Source organism: Typopeltis vanoorti, chromosome 24, assembly GCF_054136105.1.
Source record: "Typopeltis vanoorti isolate ZY-2024b chromosome 24, IOZ_Tvanoo_1.0, whole genome shotgun sequence".
NCBI classification, from domain to species: Eukaryota; Metazoa; Arthropoda; class Arachnida; order Uropygi; family Thelyphonidae; genus Typopeltis; species Typopeltis vanoorti.
In genome coordinates this window covers 38,392,203-38,416,380 of record NC_143572.1, presented here as the reverse complement: position 1 = coordinate 38,416,380, position 24,178 = coordinate 38,392,203, and the positions used below count along the sequence as shown (strand labels likewise).

At 38.0% G+C, this 24,178-nt stretch overlaps 1 protein-coding gene across 1 annotated transcript in view; it reads left to right on the top strand.

Annotated features, from left to right (window-relative positions):
- Positions 1 to 24,178, top strand: part of kl-2 (dynein heavy chain 2, axonemal kl-2) — a 1,497,432-nt gene that overhangs the window by 442,043 nt on the left and 1,031,211 nt on the right. Inside the window, exon 21 of the mRNA XM_090414156.1 lies at positions 23,242 to 23,346. Coding sequence (XP_090270282.1) covers positions 23,242 to 23,346 — 105 coding nt within the window. The remainder of the gene's footprint in view (positions 1 to 23,241; positions 23,347 to 24,178) is intronic.

Genomic DNA, 24,178 nt, shown 5'->3' with positions numbered 1-24,178 from the left:
TCTAATAAAAACAAAATAAAAATAGTGGATCCTTATAAAGATATATAAAAAAAAGGATCATATATCAAATTGAAAGAAAACGTGTCTTATAATGAAGGATTTAGACAGGGATGGATTTTACCAAAAACTGCAATATAGTAGAATTTTGGATTCCTTTAAAACAAATATTTGGATTTCTTAACAATTTTAGGAAATTACTTTACGATATACCTGTTATATTTGAATTTCAAAGTAAGAGTGATAATCATATGTTATATACAGATGTTTCAAATCCTAATTATAAACTTATCATATCTGATTTTACATTATGGTTAGATCCATCCATTGAAGCTGTATATAGAAGTATAGCCTTGAATAGGATCAAAGCTGTATAACTGAGAAGAGACCTCCACATAGTCTTAAAAGGAATGTGGAGAACCGACCAGGGCTTCTGATGTAGTGTCCAATCCTCACCTTCTCATGGGGCACCCTGTTGGGTATCTACTTGGATACTGAACGAACGAGGATTTGCTGGCAATTTGGGATTTAGCTGACTAAATTGTATTCTTATTGGTAAAACTAAAATAAAAAATGATGGTACAACATGACAAAATTTCTTTAACTTCTTTAACAAAATTTCTTTTGACTTCTTTAACCGGGCATCGCCCAGTTAAAGAAGGCCCCCGTTATTTTCACCAGGGAACCTGGGCGAACAGCGAAAAGTCAGCTACTGGAACAAATCTGAAAACAAACCCCAACTCAACATCACCAGAGTTAAAGATCGGTACTATCAACATAAGAAGCCTGAATGGCAAAGAAATGGAGCTAGCTGAAGAATTAGATAAGTACCAGATCGACATAGTAGGGGTGACTGAAACAAAAAAGACAAAAACTGGTGAGATCTTTCTGAGCAATAAATACAAAATGTTATATTTAGGTAATGACAATCAAGGAAAAGAAGGAGTAGCCATAGTATTCAACACAAAATACCAGGCTAATCTTCTTGAATGGCAGTCAGTCTCAAGTAGAGTAATGTGGGCAAATATGAGAATGGGGAACTGGACAATGAGACTTATTTGTGCCTATGGTCCCACAGAAGTTTCTACTAAGGTAGAAGTGGAGGAATTTTTTGAGGCTTTAGAAAAAGCAACTGAAACAATGAAAAAGGAAAAGTTGGTCCTTGTTGGGGATCTAAATAGCAGAGTACGAAATGATTGTGATACATACAAAAATATTTTGGGAAAATTTGGAGAAAAGAGCAAAGCTAATAATAATGGCAAATATCTGTTGGATTTCTGCTCAGGACATGGACTGGTTATTACTAACACCATGTTCCAACATAAAAATTTGCACAAATTCACATGAGAGAAGAGGCAAGGAATAAGAAAAGTCTCATTGACTATGTTATTGTTGATAGTGATTTTCTCCTTGGTGCAGGACACCAGAGTGTACAGAGGATTTGAAATTGGAAGTGATCACTATTTAGTCTTGAGCAGGATAAAATTGAATTTCATATTGAAAAGAATAACATGTAAGAAAGTTTTAAAGTGAATAAAAGTAGCAGCTCTCAGATGCAAACTGTAGACTAAAATACACAAAGATTATTGAAGAAAAAATGAAAGAGCTTGAGAACAGGAATCAAACCTTGACGATTCAATGGCAAACTCTGAAGAAAACATTGATTGATTCTGCCAGAGGGGCATGTGGTGAGGTTGTCTATAAGGATAAAAAAATCAGAATTCCCTGGTGGACACAGGAAGTTAAAGAGGCAGTGAAGGAAAGGAAGAAAGCATATCAAAAGTTCCTGTCAAATAAGTCAGCTTGTGCTCTTAGAGAATACAGAGAGAAATGCAAAAATGCTAAACACTGTGTAAAACTAGCTAAACAAAAGTCATGGGAGGACTTTGCTAAGAATATAGAAAATAAATATCAAGAAGGTGGCAAAATATTCTGTAGGTTGTTGAAGAAGCTTAGAAATGGAGGAAAGAGTGCAGTAAAAGCAGTTAGAGATGATAAAGGTGCCATGAAAATGGGAGGAAAAGATATCCTTAAAGTATGGAGTAATTACTTTGAAAAACTGCTAAATGAAACAAGCAGCGATCACAGCATAGTGGTAAAAATCATCCATATATAAAAAGGGAAATAAAAATGAATGTGAGAATTATAGAGGTATTTCCCTACTGAGTGTTCCTGGCAAGATCTATGCAAGTATACTTGAGAAACGGTTGAGAAGAATTGTGGAAGAAAAGCTTGGTGAAGAACAAGCTGGATTTAGGCCAGATAGAGGCTGTAAGGATCAGATCTTTACTTTACGACAAATAGTCGAGAAAGCATGGGAATATAACAGAGATCTGTATTTAAGTTTTGTCGATTTGGAAAAGGCATATGACAAGGTGCCAAGAGAGAGAAGCTATTCAATACACTACAGTTATATGGTGTCAATGGGGCATTATATCAAGCAATACTTAGTCTTTATTTGAGTTGTGAGTCAGCAGTTAGAATTGAAGGAAGTACAGGAAGATGGTTTAATGTTAAATCTGGTGTGAGACAAGATGTAGTTTATCCCCTCTGTTATTCATTATCTATATGGATCACATTATGAAGCAAAGTGGTATTAAACATGATATCAAAATTGGAGATGTTAATTTCAGCTCTTTGCTTTATGCAGATGATGTTATAATTCTAAATAAATCTGCTAAAAGTCTGCATGATTCTCTGACTAAATTGAATAACTGTTGTAATAGATATGGTATGAAGGTCAGCAATAAAAAGACAAAGACGATGAAAATAGGCAGAATCATTGAAAATTATTATTATTTATTATTATTATTATTATTATTATTATTATTACGGGTATCTCCATGGAGTCAGTAGACTCTTCGCGGGAGACCCAAACTAGCAAAACAATATTTGTCATATCTCTTCTTGAATTCATTTACAGACGAAGAGCTCACAACTAAGTCAGGCAATGAATTCCACTCATTCACCACCCTCCAGGCAAAAAACCTTGTTCTGACACCTTTGTTAACCGCACTCTTCTTTAATTTCCAGAGATGACCTCTTGTTCTTCCATCACTATCACACAGCTGAAACATTTCCCCTGCATCAATCCTATAAAAACCTTTTAGTAAATTGAATGTTTCTATCATATCCCCTCTTCTTCGCCTTTCAACCAATCTCTGCAATCCACAAGCTCTCAATCTATCAACGTAGGGAGCATTTTTTATATCACTCACCAACTTGGTCACTCTTCTCTGAACCCTCTCCACAGCCTCCTCAAAATCCTCAAAATCTTCAAAAAAATGTCAACTGTGTTGTGAATGGAGAACCTGTGGAACAAGTAAAACATTTCAGCTACTTAGGCACGATTTTTACTGAAGATGGTAAATTAAATATAGAAATAGGCAACAGAATCAGCAAAGCTGGTATGGTGGGAAGTCAATTGAATAAATTCATATGGAATAAGAGAGAAATTAGTCTGAACACTAAATTAGCTGTATACAAGACAGTGTTCAAACCAGTTTTAACTTATGGATCTGAGAGCTGGGTAAGAAGTAAAACACTTGACCAAAGATTAAAGACCGCAGATATGAGAGTCCTGAGAAAGATTAGAGGCATGAACAGATGGCATCAATGGCAATATCATATTAAAAACGAGGATATTAGGAAAGAACTTGATGTTGTCAGCATCCAGGAATGCATTAGCAGAGCTAATCTCAGGTGGTATGGTCACTTAAACAGAATGGGCAAAGAAAGATTAGCAAAACAATTGTTCTCTGCCAGGTTGGCAGCAAAACGACCCAGAGGAAGATCAAGATATAGGTGGATTGATGTGGTACAAAGTGCCTTAGACGATAGAAATGTAAGATCTGATAATGTTGGAGTCTTGACAAGTAACAGACTGATTTGGAGGAAAATTGTAGATAGGAAGTTAGTAATGATGTAATTTTTTTCATATAATACTATCATATCCTGTACATTCCTTGAGGATACATGGCAGGAATTTGATGATGATGATGATGATTGAAATCACTTGGTGTTCTACTACAATAAATAAAAGTAAATATATATATTTGGTTTAATCCTTTATGGAAGTGTAAGCAAACAAAGTTTGCACCTGAAGTACTTTCAAGGCTGGGGCAACTCGTGGTAAAGGTGGTATAAGTTCTCATCACTTGCCTTAGTATCTCCCATAATCCAAAGCACATCTCCTTGCGTACACGTATAATGCTATGCATTAAGGGAAAGCACTACCTAGACACTGGCTTCAACCTTTATTGAGGTCACATCATTGGGAGCCAGACCCAGAGGTGGAGATACTAATGTGGAAGTAATGCAGAAGTCATAGCACCATATACCAGTTGCAAAAGGTGTCAACACATTATTAAAATTCTCTGCATTAGAGTTTGTTGATGGAAGTTTTTTCACTTGGCTATGCTGGCATTTATATATTTGGTTTAATCCTTTATCCAAGAGTAAGCAAACAAAGTTTGCACCTCAAATATTTTCAGGACTAGGGCAACTCATGGTAAAGGTGGTATAAGTTTTGATCACTTGCCTTAGTATCCCATAATGCAAAGCACATCTCCTTGTGGACATGTATAATGCTATGCATTAAGGAAAGGGTCACTACCCAGACCAGTTTCCCTGTATTAAGTGTGGGGTTTCCTCTCCGAAAACTTGTGAGATGTTGCAGATCACCCAACAATGAGCGACTTGAAGGATCAAAACTCAGCATTGTTCCCCCTTAGAAACAAGCTCATCCCGTCACTGAGAAGAACTCTCAGCGTTTGACTCTACGCTGTGAGCCTGCCACTCACTCCACCACCGAGCAGAACTGCTCATATTTCATCTGAGGGGTAACAGCAACAGCTGTGCCTCAGTAAACTTCATGGACTACAGCAGTGCCATCCATTACCCCCTCTATCTCATTAACAGCAACAGCCAAACCTCAGTTAAAACTTGATTGGCTAAAGCATTACCATCCATCACCCAAGCTTCCAATCAGTATCAACCCTTAGGGGGGGGGTCTGGTCAGTGGGAGCCAGACCCATAAGTGGTGATACTAAGGTGGAAGTAATGGAGAAGTCATATTTAACTATATGAGTTTTCAAAGGATGTTACACCCTATTATTAAAATTCTCTAGATTAGAGATAAGTTTATGGAAATTTTTTCACTTGGCTATGCTACCAATTATGTATTTGGTTTAATCCTTTATCCAAGTGTAAGCAAACAAAGTTTGCACCTGAAGTATTTTCAGGACTGGGGCAACTCATGACAAAGGTGGTATAAATTCTCATAACTTGCCTTAGTATCCCATAATGCAAAGCACATCTCCTTGTGGACATGTATAATGCTATGCATTATGTGAAAAAATTAAGTGAAAAAACTTCCATCAACTTATCTCTAATCCAGAGAATTTTAATAATAAGGTGTTACACCTTTTGGTAACTGGTATATGGAAATATGACTTCTCCATTACTACCACTTAGTATCACCACCTCTAGGTCTGGCTCCCACTGATGAGACCTCAATAAAGGTCGAAACCAGTCTGGGTAGTGACTCTTTCCTTAATGCATAGCATGATACCTGTCCGCAATATGTGCTTTGCATTATGGGATACTAAGGCAAGTAATGAGAGGTCATACCACCTTTGCCACAAATTGCCCCATTCCTGAAAATACTTTAGGTGCAAACTTTGTTTGCTTACACATGCATAAAGGATTAAACCAAATATATAATTGGAATTGTGGATGCTATCGTCACCTAGGAAGATTACTTCATATTTGGATAGCTGGCTTGCACATAGTCAAGCTTCATGGAATGGATGGTGAAGAGGTAAGAGTTTGGAGACTGGGAGACAAAGAAGATGAATATTACTAAATGAAGCAAGGATCCCTTCAGCCAGAGGTAGTCAAAAACAGGACATTCTAAATTAGCTATTGCCTAGCAAGCAGTGCAAGGTTTTGCAACGACATAGGGTGACACCTTTCATATCAAAAGAAAGGGCAAGGTGTTTAATTTGGACCTTGAAGGTTTACAGTAGTTGAATAGCTGCAATTTGGGTTTCTGTTAAGAATTCCAGTCTAGATCACTACGTGATGATGCACATTATTTATGTTGGTGTTTATACCGTGGATGTCAATATATGGGTGTTATTATTATTATTATTATTATTATTATTATTATTATTATTATTATTCAGGCCCCATGGAGTCAAAAAACTCATCGTGGGAAGTACTTCTTAGGAAACACAAAGTCTTTCGTATCACTCCTTTAACTCATTGACCGTTCTTGCTCTCACCACTCTCTCAGGCAATGCATTCCACAGTTCAACCACCCTCCATGTAAAGAAACCACTCCTCACCCTCTTGCTCATAACTTCCTTTCATAACTTCCAGGGATGGCCCCTTGTCATCGTTCCTTCCTGCTGTTCCACCAAGCAAAAGAACTCCCCAGTGACAACCCTGTAACTACCTCTCAGTAGCTTAAAAGTCTCAATCATATCACATGTCCTTCTTCTATCTACCAAACTCTGCAATCCACATTTCCTTAGCCGATCCTCATAACTAACATTGTACAGTTCTTGTTATCTGTCTCTGTACCCTTTCCGCAGTTAATATATCCCCTTCAAATCCTGGAACAATAAATTTTAGATCAATAGTCTAAGTGTTGTTTGTTCGGCGTCTTATACAATGGAACGATAACTCTTTTATCTCTGCAGGTTAGTGTTCCTCTCAGACTTGCAGCAATCCTCTGCATTACCTTCACCACCATTGTAATATATTTCGTGAATTTCAGTCTTATACAAATCATCATCCCAGATCTCTTGTCTCCCCTACTTCCTTCAGTACAGCTTCTCCAATCTAGTATGTAGCCTCCCATCGATGTATCCCAAACTTCAAGACTATATACTGTATTTTGCTGCATTAAACCGAAACCCCCATTCATTTCCTCATCTGTCTAGTTTCAAATCCTCATGCAGGGCTGCTACATCTGCACTGTTACTAATAACCCTTCCCAGCTTCACATCATCTGCAAACAACCAAATATTCCCCTGCAATCCATTGACAATGTCATTGATATAAAGTTTAAACAATACAGGTCCCAGTATTGAGCCCTGTGGAACCCCACCTGTAACCTTCTGCCACCTTGATATTGCCCCACCATACACAACTCTGCGATACCATCACCCAGCCAATCCTGAATCCAGTTGACCAACTCATATCTAAACCCATGTGCTGCAACTTAAATATCAGCTTATCATATGGCACCGTGTCAAATGCCTTTGCAAAATCCAAAAAATAATGGCAGTATATGCCTTTCTCTCATCAACTGCTCTTGTCTCTTTATTATAAAAGTCATTGATATTGCTAAAGCAAGAGTGCCCCCTTAACAAATCCATGTTGACTCTTACAGATAACATTATCCTCATCTGCCCAATGTTGTATACAGTCCCTAACTAATTTCTCCAAGATCTTAAAAACTACTGATGAAACACAAACTGGCCTATAGTTATACACATGCAGTCTGCTACTACCCTTATGCAATGGAACTATCTTAGCTTCCTTCCATTTCTTGGGTACCTTTCCCATTGCCAGACTTTCATTGAAAAGCCAGGTCAACGGAGCTGTGAATTCTTTAGCACATTCTCTCAAAACATGTGGTGAAATACCATCCAGTCCCACATCTTTACTGATGATATATGGGTATAAAGGTGCTTTTTTGTGGGGTAGGATGCTAGCATGTTTATGTTAGAATTAGTTTTTGATAGAAATTTATTTTAGTTGTAGTGTGATTGTCTATGTTCGTATGTTTCACTTCTGGCTTATTTATAGTTAGATATAAGGACAGAATAGGGAAATGCAGTGAGAAGGAATAGACATGTAGAAATGACACTAATAGAGTGTGACCAGTCTCAATGGCAAATCCAAACCTGTCGATGTTTGATTATTATTATTATTATTATTATTATACAGCACCTTCACAAAGTGTGAAGACTCATTGCAGGAGTCTCAGGCTACCCAAACAATCTGTCATACTCCTCCTTGAACCCATTAACAAATATAGTGTTAATAACTGACTCTGGCAACCCATTCCAATCATTCACAACTCTCCAAGTGAAAAATCTAGTCCTGATACCCATACTAACCACACTTTTATTCAACTTCCACACTTTTATTCAACTTGCTCTTCTCCCTCTACCCAAGTGCTGAAACTTTTCCCCTGCATCAATCATATAAAACTCTTTAAATAACATAACCTGTTTCCAGTACCATCGACAGGGTGTAGCATAGAGGCTGCCTGCCTCACAGTGTGGCTTAATAAGATAACTCATTCATCCATATTGCGGTAGGCACCATCACTGTGCTAACAATTCCTGTTAGCATAGCAAGTGTGGGAAGAAGTTTTTCCAAGCTTAAACTGATTAAAAATTATTTGCGAACAGCAGTGACCCAAGAAAGATTGGTTGGTCTAGCAACTATATCAATAGAAGCGGACATAGCTTATAATTTAAATTTAGAAGAGCTTATAAACAGTTTTATTGTGCAATATCCCCATAGAGCAAACATTTAATTAATATTATTATGTAATCGTTTTGCATTAATGTTTCTCTTGTAATAAAAACAAAATAGCAATTGGAGATTTTCTTGTATTTTTGTCTTATAATCTATCAGGGGTGATATTTAATTTTTTGCCTCAGGGGCACGATCTAATCTGGCAATGGCCCTGCCTGATTCTATCATATTCCCTCTTTCTTTGCCTGTCAACCAACTTCAGCAGCCGAAACCTCATCAATCTATCCTAATAAGGAACATTTCAAAGTGCACTCACCATCTTGGTTGCTTGCCTTTGTATCCTCTCCCTCATCCCCAAGAATCACAGGAGATCAGACAAAATGCAGTAGTTCAAATATGGACATATCAAGGACTTATAAAGAGGAATAACAACTTCTTATCTCTAGTTGCTAGTGTGTTCTTCAATGACCAAGTAATCTTATGCGCTACCTTAGAAACCATACTAATATCTCCTCTAAACTTCAACTTTCTGTTTACCACCACCCTTAAATCCCTAGCTTCATCCATTTCCTGGAATACAGTTCCATCAGCATAGTACACAGCTTGTATCTATTTCTCCCAAAATGCAGAACTTTCATTTCTCCACACTACTGACAGTCTATTTAAATCATCCTGCAAGCTCAACCCATCACCTTGATTCACTATTACTCCACCTAATTTTGCATCATCAGGAAACAATTAAATATTTCCTTTCAGGTTATTTCCTATATCATTTATGTACAAATTAAACATATTGAAAGTTACAGCACCAACTTTCACCTGGATTCTTCTCCTCTGTATTCACGTAACCAATGTGATATCCATTCCCATTTGTTCTAATTTGCATAACTGAGTGTTCCATGTGGCATTTGGTCATGCGCTTTTGCATAATCCAATAATTTGATTATGTCACCACTCAGTCTTCAAATTTCTATTATGCAAGGGAATTATTTTGCCCTCCTTCTACTCCCATGGAACTATACCAGAGCTAAGACTTAAGTTAAACAGCCTAGTCAAAAGCATTGTCATTTCCATTGCACAGTCCTGCAAAATGCTAGCTAATATCCCATTTAATCTCAGTAGCTGTATTTGAATTGAGATTTTGCAATATCCCGAGAACCTCCAATTCATCCACCTCTGTTCACATTTAAGTTTCTGTCACATATGTCACATCATTAACTTCTCTTGTAGGATATATAGTTGCAAAGTAGTAACTCAGCAACTCAACTATTTTATCTGTTTCTGTCACCTCATGACCATCAGCACTCATTAAGGTTACTCTTTCATAGCCATTCTTCCTCTTACTGAGAAAGAAGTCTGGAATTTCCTTTGGCATTCTCAGGTAGTTTCTTCTCATAATCTGATTTTATTATTATTATTATTATTATTATTATTATTATTATTGTCTGACCTCCATGGAGTAAGAGATTCATCATATGTAGTACACACACTATTGCACACAATTCTCATCAAACCGTGCCTTAAAATGTTTCAAAGTGTCTACATTCACAACACACTCAGTCAATGCATTCCACTCACCAGCCACTCTAATTACAAAGAACCTACTCTTCACTCCTCTGCACAAACACACACACCCTCCTTATACATGGCCTCTTGTTCCCCCCCCCCCCATTCTATGAAAATTCTCTTCCATGCCAACCTGATAACAACCCTTGGCTAGCTTATATGTCTCAATCATACCCCCCCCCCTTCCTCCTATTCACAGGGTTTTGCAACTTACACTCTCTCAATCTGGCCTCGTACTCCACATTCCAAAGACCACTGACCACCATTGTGAATCTTCTCTGGATCCTTTCCAGCATATCCTCATTACCATGAAAACCTCGTGACCAAACCTGTACACAATAATCCATGAGGCCTGCTCAAGGCCTTATACAATTGCATCATAACCTCTCTATTTCTGCATGTCAGGGTCCTTTGCATCACTGCCATTATCCAATGTTGTCTTCAAAACTTGTACAATGTGGCCCCTGAATTTCTTGTCCACCACCACACCTAGATTTCTCATCTTCTCTACTTCCTTTAAAGTTTTACCACCAAATGTATACTTTGCATCTCATTGTTGCTTACCAAATGTCAAAACCTTACACTTTGCAATATTAAACTGATAGTTCCACTTACCTTCTCATTCATGCAATCTATTCAAGTCCTCATGTAAGACTATAACATCTGCTTGACCCTGCATTGCTCTTCCTGATTTTGTATCATTCTGCAAACAGCTGCATATCACTAGTTAAATCCATCTCAATATCATTAACATACAAATTGAACCACAATGGTCCCAAAACTGACTCCTGCAGTACACCACTAGCGACCTTCCTCTTTTGGAATACTGTACCCCCCCCCCATGTTCAAACTCATAATACATTACATACACATAACATACATATTATATATGTTATAATACATATATAATACATACGAAAGTACTGAACCAAAGAAAGATGAATGACAGTAAAAGTGAGAAGAATGATAGCAAAAGTTGGACGCATGTTAGTCCGAAAGTACGGAAACAAAGAAAGATATGTGAGAGTGAAAGTGAGAAGAATGATAGTGAAAGTTGGACGTATGTTGGACTGAAAGTACGGAAACAAAGAAGGATGAATGAGAGGGAAAGTGAGAAGAGGGGGTCGAGAGTTAGAAAGTTAGAAAGATTTAATGATAGAGTGAATGTGTTGCGAGGTTCAGAAGGTGAATTGGATTGGATGAAGCAAGAAATGAAATGGATGCGGAATGAAATTAAGAGAATTCAGGTCAAAACTATTAAAATAAATCATGATGGTATGAAAGAGTTAACAAAAGATGAGCGAGTGGTGTTGTATGGCGACTCCATTATTAAAGGTGTGCTAGAGGATAAAATGCACAAGGTATGTTTTCCAGGCTGTAAAATGAGTAGAGTGATTGAGGCATTGAATATGAGGCGGGAACGAGCAAAAGAGTTAATTGTATTAATTGGTACGAATGATTTGAGAGAGAACAAAGAGCATGTCAAAATGAATGTCAGGAGACTGCTTGGAAAGATAAAGGAGAATAGTGTGACAGGAAGGGTGGTCAGTGTGTTGCCTAGGTATGATTGTGGTGAAATGAGGCGGAGAGAAAGGATTATGAATGATATTCTGGCTGAAATGTGTGAGGAGATGGGAGTACAGTTTGTTAATGTGTGGAATGAGTTTGAGGGACGAAGTGAGCTGTATGGGAGCGACGGACTGCATTTGAGTGGTTATGGTGTGAGTCGCTTGGAGAGACTGCTGCTGGAAGGTAGAGAAGTGAATAGAGAGAGTGAATCAGATCGAGAGGGGAGTGATGTGGAAGAGCAGGAGAGTAAGACAGGAGAGATTGAAGGAGTGGAAATGAATGTGGAAGTGAGTGGTATCAGTATAGAAAATGAGAGAATGGGTGTGCAAGAGGAGCAGGGAAATGGCGAGGCTCAGGGTGGACAGGGATATACAGCGTGAGAAAGGTGGATGCTCCAAGAGGAGGTGAGAGAATGTGTAGGCTGGAAAGTAATGGGATGATCAGGGATCAAAAGGAAACAGATGGAATTGCAAAGGGTTCTAAAATGAAGAAGCAGAAAGGGAAATGGCCCCAGTCCAGCATGGAGAGATCACATCGAGTGAGTGGTATCAGTGGAACTAGCTATAGATCCAGAAATGAGTTGTTGTGTTTGTATACCAATGCTAGAAGTATAAGAAACAAGGCGGATGAAATGGTTGCACTAATTGCGTCTGTGCACCCAGAGATTGTCGGAATAAGTGAGACATGGTTAGATGAGGATGACATCCTGACAGGAATAGAGATGGAAGGGTATAATGTGTTTTGTGAGGACAGAAGGGGTAAAAAGGGAGATGGAGTGCTATTGATAATAGAGAAAGCGTTATGTCCATATAAAGTAGAGATGCAAGATGGAAATAGCACCAGTGGTTTTGAGGCAGTATGGTGTGAGATAGAGGCGAATAGAATCAAATACTTGGTGTGATGTTGTTATAGACCTGGTAATGTGGATGGTGGTGATAGTGAAATGTATAGTCAAATAAGCCAAGCAAATAAGAAAAGGGTGATCATCATGTGTGATTTTAATTATGGCAATATAGACTGGAATGAAGAGATAGCAACTGGAAGTAAAGAAAATGAGTTTCTTGAGTTTTTGAGGGATAACTACCTCAGACAGTATGTAACAGAGGGCACAAGAGGATTAAAGGTCTTGGATTTGGTTATCTCATCGGTGGATGTAATTATCAATGAGGTATCAAATCATCCACCAATTGGTGAAAGTGACCATGAGGTGATTACTTGGGTGGTTGCCAGCAGTGCAAGGACCCCTGTGAAAAAAGGGTATATGTGGAACTACAAGGGGGGTGATTATGAAGAGCTCAGGAGACAGCTTGCAGGTGTAGCATGGAATGAGGAGTTAGCTGGAAAAGAGATCAATGCAGCTTGGGGGATTTTCAAAAAATATTTAGTGGATGCAATGTCTAAATGTATACCACGGGTGAGAAGGTTAAATAAGTTAGGTGTGAGATGGATGAATAAAGAGATTAAGCATGCAATACAGAGAAAAAGGGCATTGTGGAGGCAGCAAAAGAGAAGTGGAAGTAACCAATTTCATGAGTTCTACAAAGACCAAGCAAGGAGAGTGACTTGGTTGGTGAGAGTAGCTAAAGAGAGGTATGAACAGCAGTTAGCTAATGAAGGTAAAAAGAATTCTAGGGAGTTCTTTCGATATGTAGCCAGCAAAATAAAGAATGATTATGGAAGGATGACATTGATTGGAGAAAATGGTATAAAGACAGCTGATGCAGAATATGTGGTGGAGATACTTAATGAACAGTTCATAAAGATTTTTCAATCTTGTGAATGTGACTTCATGGAGAGATTAAGAGCAGTTGATGATGGGGAGGAGAGACTGACTGTAAGTGAGCAAGAGGTGTTTGGGGAGTTGAGTAAACTAGATGTAAATAAGGCTGTGGGACTTGATAATATATCACCGCGTATTCTGAAGGAATGTGCCAGAGAGTTGACACCTGCATTGACGTATTTTTTTAATACGAGTCTTGCACTTGGTCAAGTCCCTAAAGAGTGGAAGGAGGGCAAGATTGTGCCACTTCATAAAGGAGGTGATCGAACTCAAGCATCAAACTATAGGCCTATCTGTGTGTCAGGTGTTGTGGTTAAGTTGTTGGAGAAGCTTGTGAGAACTAGGATCCAGAGTTGGGTTGACAACAATGGTATAATCTTTGATGGACAGCATGGATTTGCTAAAGGGAGGTCGTGTTTTAGTAATCTACTTACTTATTACAATAAAGTGACTGCTTCCTTGGACAGAGGAGAAGGATACACAGTAATATACTTGGATTTTGCAAAAGCTTTTGATAGAGTACCTCATGATAAGTTGACAGTCAAACTAGAGCAGATGGGGTTGGATATTAGATTAGTGCATTGGATTGGAGACTGGCTATCTGATAGGTATCAACAAGTTGTGTATGGGGGTGCAATATCCAGGAAAAGGAAAGTCACTAGTGGAGTGCCTCAGGGATCTGTTTTAGGGCCATTACTATTTAACTTGTATATTAATGATATTGGCGAAGATTTGGATGGAGATATTCAGTTGTTTGCAGATGATGCAAAGTTGGGACGAACCATAAAGAGTAGTGAAGATGTTGTGGCCTTGCAAGAAGACTTGAATAAATTGAGTGATTGGGCAAGCAAATGGGGATGTGAGTTCAATGTTGCAAAATGTAAGGTTTTAAAATTTGGAAAACAAAGATGGGATGCAGAATTTATGCTTGGTGAGAATATATTGTTGGAAGTAGAGGAAATATGAGATCTGGGAGTGATAGTGGATAAGGATCTAAAATTTAGGGGACACATCGCCAAAATTGTGAAGACAACACAAAGACTTCTGGGAATGATGAGGAGGACACTGACGTGTAGAAGTAGGGAGATTCTTGTTCCATTGTATAAGGCTTTGATTAGGCCACACATGGACTATTGTGCCCAGATTTGGTCACCTGGTTTTCAGAAGGATGAAGAGATGTTGGAAAGGGTCCAAAGGCGACTAACTAAGGTAGTTTCTGACCTCTGGAATGTCGAGTATGAGAAGATTGAGAAGATGTAATTTGCATACTCTAGTGGAGAGAAGAAAGAGGGGAGATATGATAGAGACCTACAAGTTGGTAAGGGGTTGTTATAGGATCAATGGTGGAGAAGTTCTACAGAGAATAGTGGGAGATCAGGGGAGAACCAAAGGTCATCCCTGGAAACTGTATAAAGTGGGTGTGAGTAGGGGAGTGAGAGGCAGGTTTTTTTCGTGCAGAGTTGTGAATGATTGGAATGCCTTGCCTGAGAGTGTGGTGTCTGCAAGGAGTTTGAATGTGTTTAAGACCCGGTATGATGAGATGTGTGTGAGATAAAAGAACCTCCTAGATGAGGCTTTGACTCCATGAGGTCTTGTTTAATAATAATAATAATAATAATAAATAAGTTAGTAAAACATGATTTCCATTTAACATGCCCAGGCTGATAACTACAGAGAATACTGCTATTATCAACCGATTTCTTTATCCAACTACTAACAATTTCTCCACTACCTTCATCACAAATCCAGATATACTGATTGGTCTATAATTTGAAGCTACAGCCTTATCACCACCTTTATGAAGTGGAACAATTTTACTTTCCATAAATTAAGGATTCCAAGAAATTATATTCTTGGTTTAATCCTTAAACCAAGTGCAAGCAAACAAAGTTTGCACCTGAAGTAACTTCAGTACAGGGCAACTCGTATATAGAAGAAGACTTTACATAGAAGACTGATGACTTCACATCTTATCTTAGTATTCCATAATGCAAAACACATATCCTTACAGACATGCATTAAGGGAAGGGTGACTACCCCAACTGGTTTTGACCTTTACTGAGGTTTCATTAGTGGGAGCCAGAGGTGATACCAAGGTTGAAGTAATGCAAAAATCATATTTCCATATACAAGTAGCCAAAAGGTGTCTCACATTATTACTAAAATACTCTGGATTAGAGATAGATGTTGAAAGTTTCGCTGTTCTGTTATCCTACTACATCATGAAAATTATGGAAACAACTACAGTGTTAGAGTAAAACTTTAGTTTAATATAAACCAAAATAAATGCTCGGCATTTTGACCTTCACATTAAGATCATCATCTGGAGTATACACATATATACAAAGAAACAAGAAATATATAAAAAAATATTAAAAAAAAAAAAAAATATATATATATATATATATATACACAAAATAACCCTTTAGTGTATTGGATAGCTATAGTTTTACTGTAATCTACATTATTTTTGATGAAGTTTTATGAAGAACTTTATTAATAGTATTTTTGCTATAGTCATTATTTATAAATGTATTACTAATAATTTTTAATTCTTGTTTAAGAGCAGATTGTTATAACTCTGTTTTTGAGGGTGTTAATGACTTCAAATTTTTGTGAAGGGTGGTAATATGAATTAGCATTATATATTGGCCTGTATGTGTAGGCTTACAGTAAACAGTGAAAGATAGACTGCCTGAGGGAAGGCATTATCAGTGTATCCAGGAAAGGGAGCAAATTCTGATTACAGTAAAACCATAGCTATCCCATACATAAAGAGTTATCAGAAAAAATTAATAGAATCCTACACCATTATAATCTTAATGCCACATTTAAAACACCTTTAAAATTAAAAAAACATATTTAACTCTTCTAAGGATCCTCTCCTCCCATTTGCACACTCTAGAATTTATTGCATCCATTGCACCTTATATTGGGGAAACTGGACATACAATTCCTATCTGTAAAAAAGAACACAAACGACACATTATATTTAGCAATTTTGGTGAAACAGGCTTCTCAGATCACACTCTTAACACCCTACACCAAATTGATTGGAAAAGTACTGGTTCTTTACATCATACCAAAATTTGGTATGAACTGAAATTTAAAGAAGCCTGTGAAGTTTTGATTAACCACCCTAACCGTAACAATAATGGTGGCATAAAATTTCCAAGAATTTGGATGGCACACATTCATCTCAGTTAGTTTTCCAGTAAACCCTAACTTTAGGACTCTAAGCAATTTTTCAGCTTTTATTGGCCTATCCATACTTGTTTGTTGTAATTTATATGTATACTTATATAAGTATTTTTTTTTTTTTTTTTTTAACACGGCATGGTACTCTCCAGCTTAATTTAATTCTGTAACCTAATAGATAATGGAGATGAAGTTCAGGAGACACATAGGATTACTCGGTTATTGAGGAACACACTGACATCCAGAGATAAAGAGGTTATTATTCCCCTTTATAAAGCATTGATACTTCCACATTTGGATTACTGTTCTCAGGTCTGGTCACCTGGATTCCTTGGAGATGAGGAGGTTGTGGAAAGGGTTCAGAGGAGAGTGAGTGATGTAAAAAATGCTCCCTACATTGATAGATTGAGAGCTTGTGGATTGCAGAGGTTGGTTGATAGGCAGAGAAGAGGGGATATGATAAAAACATTTAAATTACTAAAAGGTTTTTATAAGATTGATGCAGGGGAAATGTTTCAGCTGTGTGATAGTGATGGAAGAACAAAAGGTCATCCCTGGAAATTAAAGAAAAATTCACCACCCTGCAGCTTTTTCGCCTGGAGAGTGGTGAATGAGTGGAATGCATTGCCTGACTCAGTTGTGAGTTCTTCGTCTGTAAATGAAAATGAATTCAAGAACAGATATCATAGATATTATTTTGATAGTTTGGTCTCTCGCGATGAGTCTACTTCCATGGAGATACCTGTAATAATAATAATAATAATAATAATAATAATAATAATAATAATAATAATACCAGGACTCTAGCTTTGTTTGTAGTAAGTTTTTTTTTTCACCAAAGATCATGGCAATAGTTGTAATGGTTGATCAGTAACTTTAGCATACCATGTAGATTGTATTGCAGTTTGTTTCTTTGTATATATGCATATACTCCTGATGATGACCTTAATGTGAAGGGCGAAATGTTGAGTGTTTATTTTGATTAATATTAAACTAATGTTTTACTCTAACACAGTAGTTGTTTAATTATTTTCATGATGTATTCTGATCACCGTGTAAGCATGAAAGAAATGAAACTATTATTCTACTCTTTCACATTGTCTCTTACATCCTCTATTTCTTGTTTGCATAACTCATTACACTCCTTTCTAGCAACAGTGTCTCTGACTGACTGACTCACATACCAAATTTAACTAAATATGCTCCATCAGTTTTATATAATTCCATGCAGTCCTCAAATGCATCCCACACATTAACAGATTACACTCCTTTCTCTTACACAGCTACATGAACTTACCATTCATGATCATTCCATTTGCTCATGGACAATACTGTTGCTGTCCACACACATATACTTTGTGATATAGGTTTTTTAACCTGTAGAATCTATACATACTGTTATAGGATTTGTAACCACACGTGTGGGGTTAATATATATAAAAAATTAGGAGTGACCTCTTCTGGGAATGGGTACTTGGGAGAAGGGGGACGACATCAGGTAACACTGAGCCCAGTTGAGTCTAGAGGGGATAATGTGCTGGGTATAGAAACAACGGCATTTATATGCTTTATACTAACGCAAGGAGTATCTGGAATAAGGAAGAGGAATTGGTGGTGCAGATAGCATCAGCCTGGCCAAAAATTATTGGGATCATTGAGACGTAGTTGACAGAAGAGGATATAATAACAGTAATAGAAGTTGCATGGTACAGCTCTTTTCAGCAGGATAGAAAGAGAAAGCATGGTGGTGGAGTACTGCTTATGATAAGTGACCTATGTCCTCTAAGAGTGGAGACATTGGAAAGCAGTGACACTAATGATTTCGAAAGCATATAATGTGAAGTAGAAGTGGGCAAGACAGGATGTTTAGTGGGGTGTTGCTACAGACCCTGGAGCACAGAGGGTGGGGACCAGGAAATGTTTAGACAGTTGAGTTTGGCAAGTGCAACAAGAATAATCGTTATGGGAAATTTTAACTACATTTTAACTACAAATGTATTAGGCAACATGTAATAGAGAGAACAAGAGGATCAAGAGTTTTGGATTTGGTTATAGCATCAGAAGAGGTGATAATAAATGAGATGACATCTCTCCCACCTTGATATGCAGGAGTATCAAAGAGACGGGAATGTATGTGAAATTATAAGGCAGGTGATTATAATAGTCTAAGATGTCAACTTGGGGAAGTTTCATGGAGGGAGGAATTGGAAGGCTGGGATATCATTAGTGCGTGGGAAATTATGAAAGAATATTTGTTAGCAGCAATGGTAAATTCTATAGAGCAAGTGAACGAGGGGACACAATTTGGAGTAAAGTGGATGAGAAACAATATTAAACAGGAATTGCATGCGAAAAAGAGGTTATGGAAGAGATATAAGGAGACAGGTGAAGAGAAGATGCATGATGCATGATGCATGAAGAGTATAAGACACAGGATAGAAGAGTGACTAGTATAGTAAGGAAGATGAAACTGGAATATGAGAGGAGATTGGCCCTAAGATCCAAAGAAAATCCTAGGGAATTTTTTACATATGTGCCCAGTAAGAGTAGAAATGAGTGTGGAAGAATGATATTGTGGGATAAAAATGGGAATAGAGTGACTGATGCAGAAGACATAGTGGAATTGTTCAATGAACACTTTATTGGAGTATTTCATCCTGGAGATGTCATTTTAATGCTAGAGGGATAGGGCAGGTTCGAGGTTTAGAGGTACAGGAGGAGGGTGTGTTTCAAATACTGAGTACTCTTGATGTCAGTAAAGCTGTGGGACTGGATGGTATTTCACCACGAGTTTTGATAGAATGTGCTAAAGAACTGGCAGCTCTTTTGACCTGGCTTTTCAATGAAAGTCTGGCTACAGGAAAGGTGCCCAGGGGATGGAAATAAGGTAAGATAGTGTCATTGCATATGGGTGGTAGCAGACTGTAAGTGTCTAATTATAGGCCAGTTTGTGTGTCATCAGTAGTTAGTAAGATCTTGGAAAAAGTAGTGAAGGACCGTATACAGGATTGGGTAGATGAGGGCAGCAAGAGATATGCGATTCTTACTTGAGGTAGTATGAAAAAAAAAGACACAGAGAGGAAAGATAGTGTGTGTGTATTGCCTAAGTATGATTGTGATGAGCTGAGCAGAAGAGCAGTAATATTGAATAACATAATAGCTACAATGTGTCAAAAGAGAGGATTGGAATATGTGGATACTTGGAGAGTTTTTGAGGACGGAGAGGAATTGTATGCAAGAGACCGCTTGCATTTGAATGAGGAAGGACGTAGGTACCTGGAGAGATAGCTGTTCTGAACGAGTCAGTGTGTCAATGCAGGGAAACTAGAGTGCACAAGGTGGATGGCAGTAGGGGTGGACTATTGTGGGAAAGGGTACTTGGGAGAAGGGAAGGGGGCAATGTCAAGTAGCGCTAAGCCCAGTGAAGTCTAGAGGGGATAATTCTGGGTATAGAAATAGTGGCAATTTTATGCTTTATACTAATGCCAGGAGTATCTGAAATAAAGGAGAGGAATTGGTGGTGCTGGTAGCATCAGCCTGGCCAAAAAGTATTGGGATCACTGAGATGTGGTTGATAGAAGAGGATATAATAACAGGAATAGAAGTAGCAGGTTACAGCATTTTTCAGCAGGATACGAAGCGAAAGCATAGTGGTGTAGTATTGCTTATGATAAGTGACGACTTATGTCCTCTAAGAGTGGAAGCGTTGGAAAGTAGTGACACTAATGATTTTGAAAGCATATGGTGTGAAGTAGAGATAGGCAAGATGGGATATTTAGTGATATGCTGCTACAAACCAAGGAGCATAGAGGGTAGGAACCAGGAGATGTTTAGACAGTTGAGCTTGGCAAGTGCAAGAAGAATGATTGTTATGGGAGATTTTAACTACAACAGTATAAATTGGGGAGAGGAAGATTCATGTAGCAATTAGGGAATGGAATTTCTAGAATTCCTGCAGGACAAATGTCTTATGCAACATATAATAGAAAGAATAAGGGGGTGGAGAGTTTTGGATTTGGTCATAGCATCAGAAGAGTTGATAATAACTGAGATGACATCTCTCCCACCAGTTGGAGAGCTTGACCATATAGTTTTGACTTGGAAGATGAATAGACATGCAGGAGTATCAAACAGATGGGAATTATAAGGCAGGTGATTATAATAGTCTTATAAGACAACTTGGAGAATTTTCATGGTGGGAGGAATTGGAAGGACATGATATCATCAGTGCTTGGGAAATCGTGAAGGAATATTTGATAGCAGCAATAGTAAGTTGTATTCCACGAGCGAAGAAGAGGAACACAATTTGAAGTAAAGTGGATGACAAACAATATTAAACAGGAACTGCATGCGAAAAATCATCATCATTGTCTCCTTATATCTCTATGGAAGAGATATAAGGAGACAGGTGAAGAGCAGATACATAAAGAATTTAAGACACATGACAGGAGAGTGACTATTATAGTCACGAAGGCGAAACTGGAATATGAGAAAAGATTTTCCAAAGAAAATCCAAGGGAATTTTTTAGCAATGTGGCCAGTGGGAGGAGAAATGACTGTGGAAGAATTACATTGTGTGATAAAAATGGGAATAGGGTGACTGATGCAGAGGACATAGTGGAAGTGTTCAATGAACACTTTATTCGAGTATTTCATCCTGGAGGAATAAATTTTAATATTAGAGGGATAGAGCAGGTTAAAGGTTTAGAGGTGCAGGAGGAGAATGTGTTCAAAAGAATACTGAGTACTCTGGATGTCAGTAAAGCTGTGGGACTGGATGGTATTTCACCATACGTTTTGAGAGAATGTGCTAAAGAACTGGCAGCTCTTTTGACCTGGATTTTCAATGAATGTCTGACTACAGGAAAGTTGCCCAGGGGATGGAAGTAAGATAAGATAGTGCCATTGCATAAGGGTGGTAGCAGACTGTAAGTGTCTAATTATAGGCGAGTTTGCATGTCATCAGTAGTTGTTAAGATCTTGGAGAAATTAGTTAGGGACCGTATAAAACATTGGGCAGATGAGGGTAATGTTTTCTGTGAAAGTCAACATGGATTTGGGAGGGGTGCTCTTGTTTTAGTAATATGCTAGCCTTTTATAATAAAGTTAGAAGAGCATTAGATGAGGTAAAGGCATATACTTTTTTTTTTTTTTTTTTTTTTGATTTTACAAAGGCATTTGACAGGGTTCCACATGATAAGCTGATATTTAAGTTGCAGCACATGGGTTTGGATTCAGGATTGGTTGTCCAATAGGCATCAGAGAGTTGTGTATGATGGGGCAGTTTCAAGGAAGCAGAGGGTTACAAGTGGGATCCACAGGGCTCAGTACTGAGATCTATATTTTTTAACCTTTATATCAATGACATTGTCAGTGGATTGAAAAGGGATATTCAGTCATTTGCAGATGATGCTAAGCTAGGAAGGATTATTAGTAATAGTGCAGATGCGGCAGCCCTGCAAGAGGATTTGAATAAGCTAGACAGATGGCCAATTGAATGGGGGTATCAGTTTAATGCAGCAAAGTGTAAGGTCTTGAGGTTTGGGACAAATCGATGGGATGCTGCATACTCTGTTGGAGGAAGTAGGGAGAGACAAGAGATCTTGGGTTGATGATTGATAGAAACCTGAAATTCAAGGGACATATTGGAAAGGTAGTGAAGGTAACACAGAGGATTGCTACAATAACGAGAAGGACACTGACCTGCAGAGATAAAACAGTTATTATTCTGTTTTATAAGACACTGATCAGACCACACTTGGACTATTGTTCTCAGATTTGCTCCCTAGGATTTGAAGGGGATAAATTAACTGTGGAAAGGGTACAAAGGCGGATAACAAAGATGGTTTCAAGACTGTACAATGATAGTTATGAGGATCGGCTGAGGACCTCTCCTTCTTCTATCCACCAAACTCTGAGTTTGGTGGATAGAAGAAGGAGAGGTGATATGATTGAGACTTTTAAGAGGTGGTTACTGGGTTGACACTGAGGATTTTTTTCGCTTGGTTGAACATTGGGAAGGTGTGATGACAAGAGCCTGGAAGTTATGATGGAAACTGTGAGCAAGAGGGTGAGTAGTGGTTTCTTTGAATGGAGGGTAGTTGAACCATGGAATGCATTGCCTGATGGAGTGGTGAGAGCGAGAACGGTCAATGAGTTTAAGGAGTGGTATGATAGACTTTGTGTTTCTTAGGAAGGACCCCCCACGATGAATCATTTGACTCCATGGAGGCCTGAATAATAATCATAATAATAATAATAGTAATAATAAAATGGTTCTTGCTTGCCATTGTAACTTCTCATGATAACTCATCGACTGTGACTACCTTTCCTATGTCACTGTGTTCTCTTTCTCTCTCCTCAACATCCTCATGATATCCATTTACACATTCTCCTGTTCTACCAAATCATTTGTACCCACAACTGCTCTTAATTACCTTGCTTTTTTTACTCCTGATATGTTAAACATCAATTTTACCCTGTTTATCCTTCATTCTGGAAAGTGTATTTTGTATGCTTTGCCATTCTACAAACTTTTAATAATGGAATCTCCACTGTAATATAAAATTAATCCTAAATGTATTTGAAGTCTACTTCATGTGTTTTAAAATGATCTTATTACATTATAGGATATGTTATTGCTTGCTGCAATGGCGCCTCCTGGTGGTGGTCGAAGTGTGATATCAGAACAGTTGAAAAACAGGTTTTTTGTTGTTAATCTTACATTTCCACAGGTAAGGAATTGTTGAAAACGTTTATTTTTTAATTTTTGCTAGTGTTCATCTTTTGCATTTGTTTGTTTATTTATTGTAGTAGTTTTTGAAATAGTTTGTAAATGTTGGAGAGGGTCCATAGGCGACTGACTAAGGTAGTTTCTATCCTCTGGAACATCGAGTATGAGGAAAGATTGAGACGATGCAACTTGCAGAGTCTGGTGGACAGGAGGAGGAGGGGGAGATATCAGAGAGACTTACAAGTTATTAAGGGGTGTTATAGGATCAATGCTGGAGAGGTTCTACAGAAAATAGTGGCAGATCAGGGGAGAACCAGAGGTCATACCTGGAAGCTGTAATAAGGAGGGTGTGAGTAGAGGAGTGAGAGGCAGGTTTTTACATGCAGAGGTGTGTGAATGATTGGAATGCCTTGCCTGAGAGTGTGGTGTCTGCAGAGAATTTGAGTGTGTTTAAAGCATGGTATGATGAGCTGTGTTTGATAAAAAGACCTCCTAGATGAGTCTTTGACTCCATGGGATCTTGGGTAATAATAATAATAAAAATAAAAATACTGTGATAGTGTCCTCTGCATCCTTTGAGAATACATTACATCATGGTTTGCCAAGCCTTAGCATATCTGCTCTCCAACGATAGGTTGTAGGTTTGAATTCTGCCATGGCCATTCATTGCTGTGATTGTCTTTAGGTGAGAGATGAATTTCATTGCCTGGTGCGAAACCACTGTCCTGCTTATTGAAGGCTGGAAGTAACTTGATAAAGTTCCATGTTTAGTCTCTAGAGTAAGGTTTCCAGACTATGTAAAAAATAAATTTAAAAAATAATAAAGAAAATAA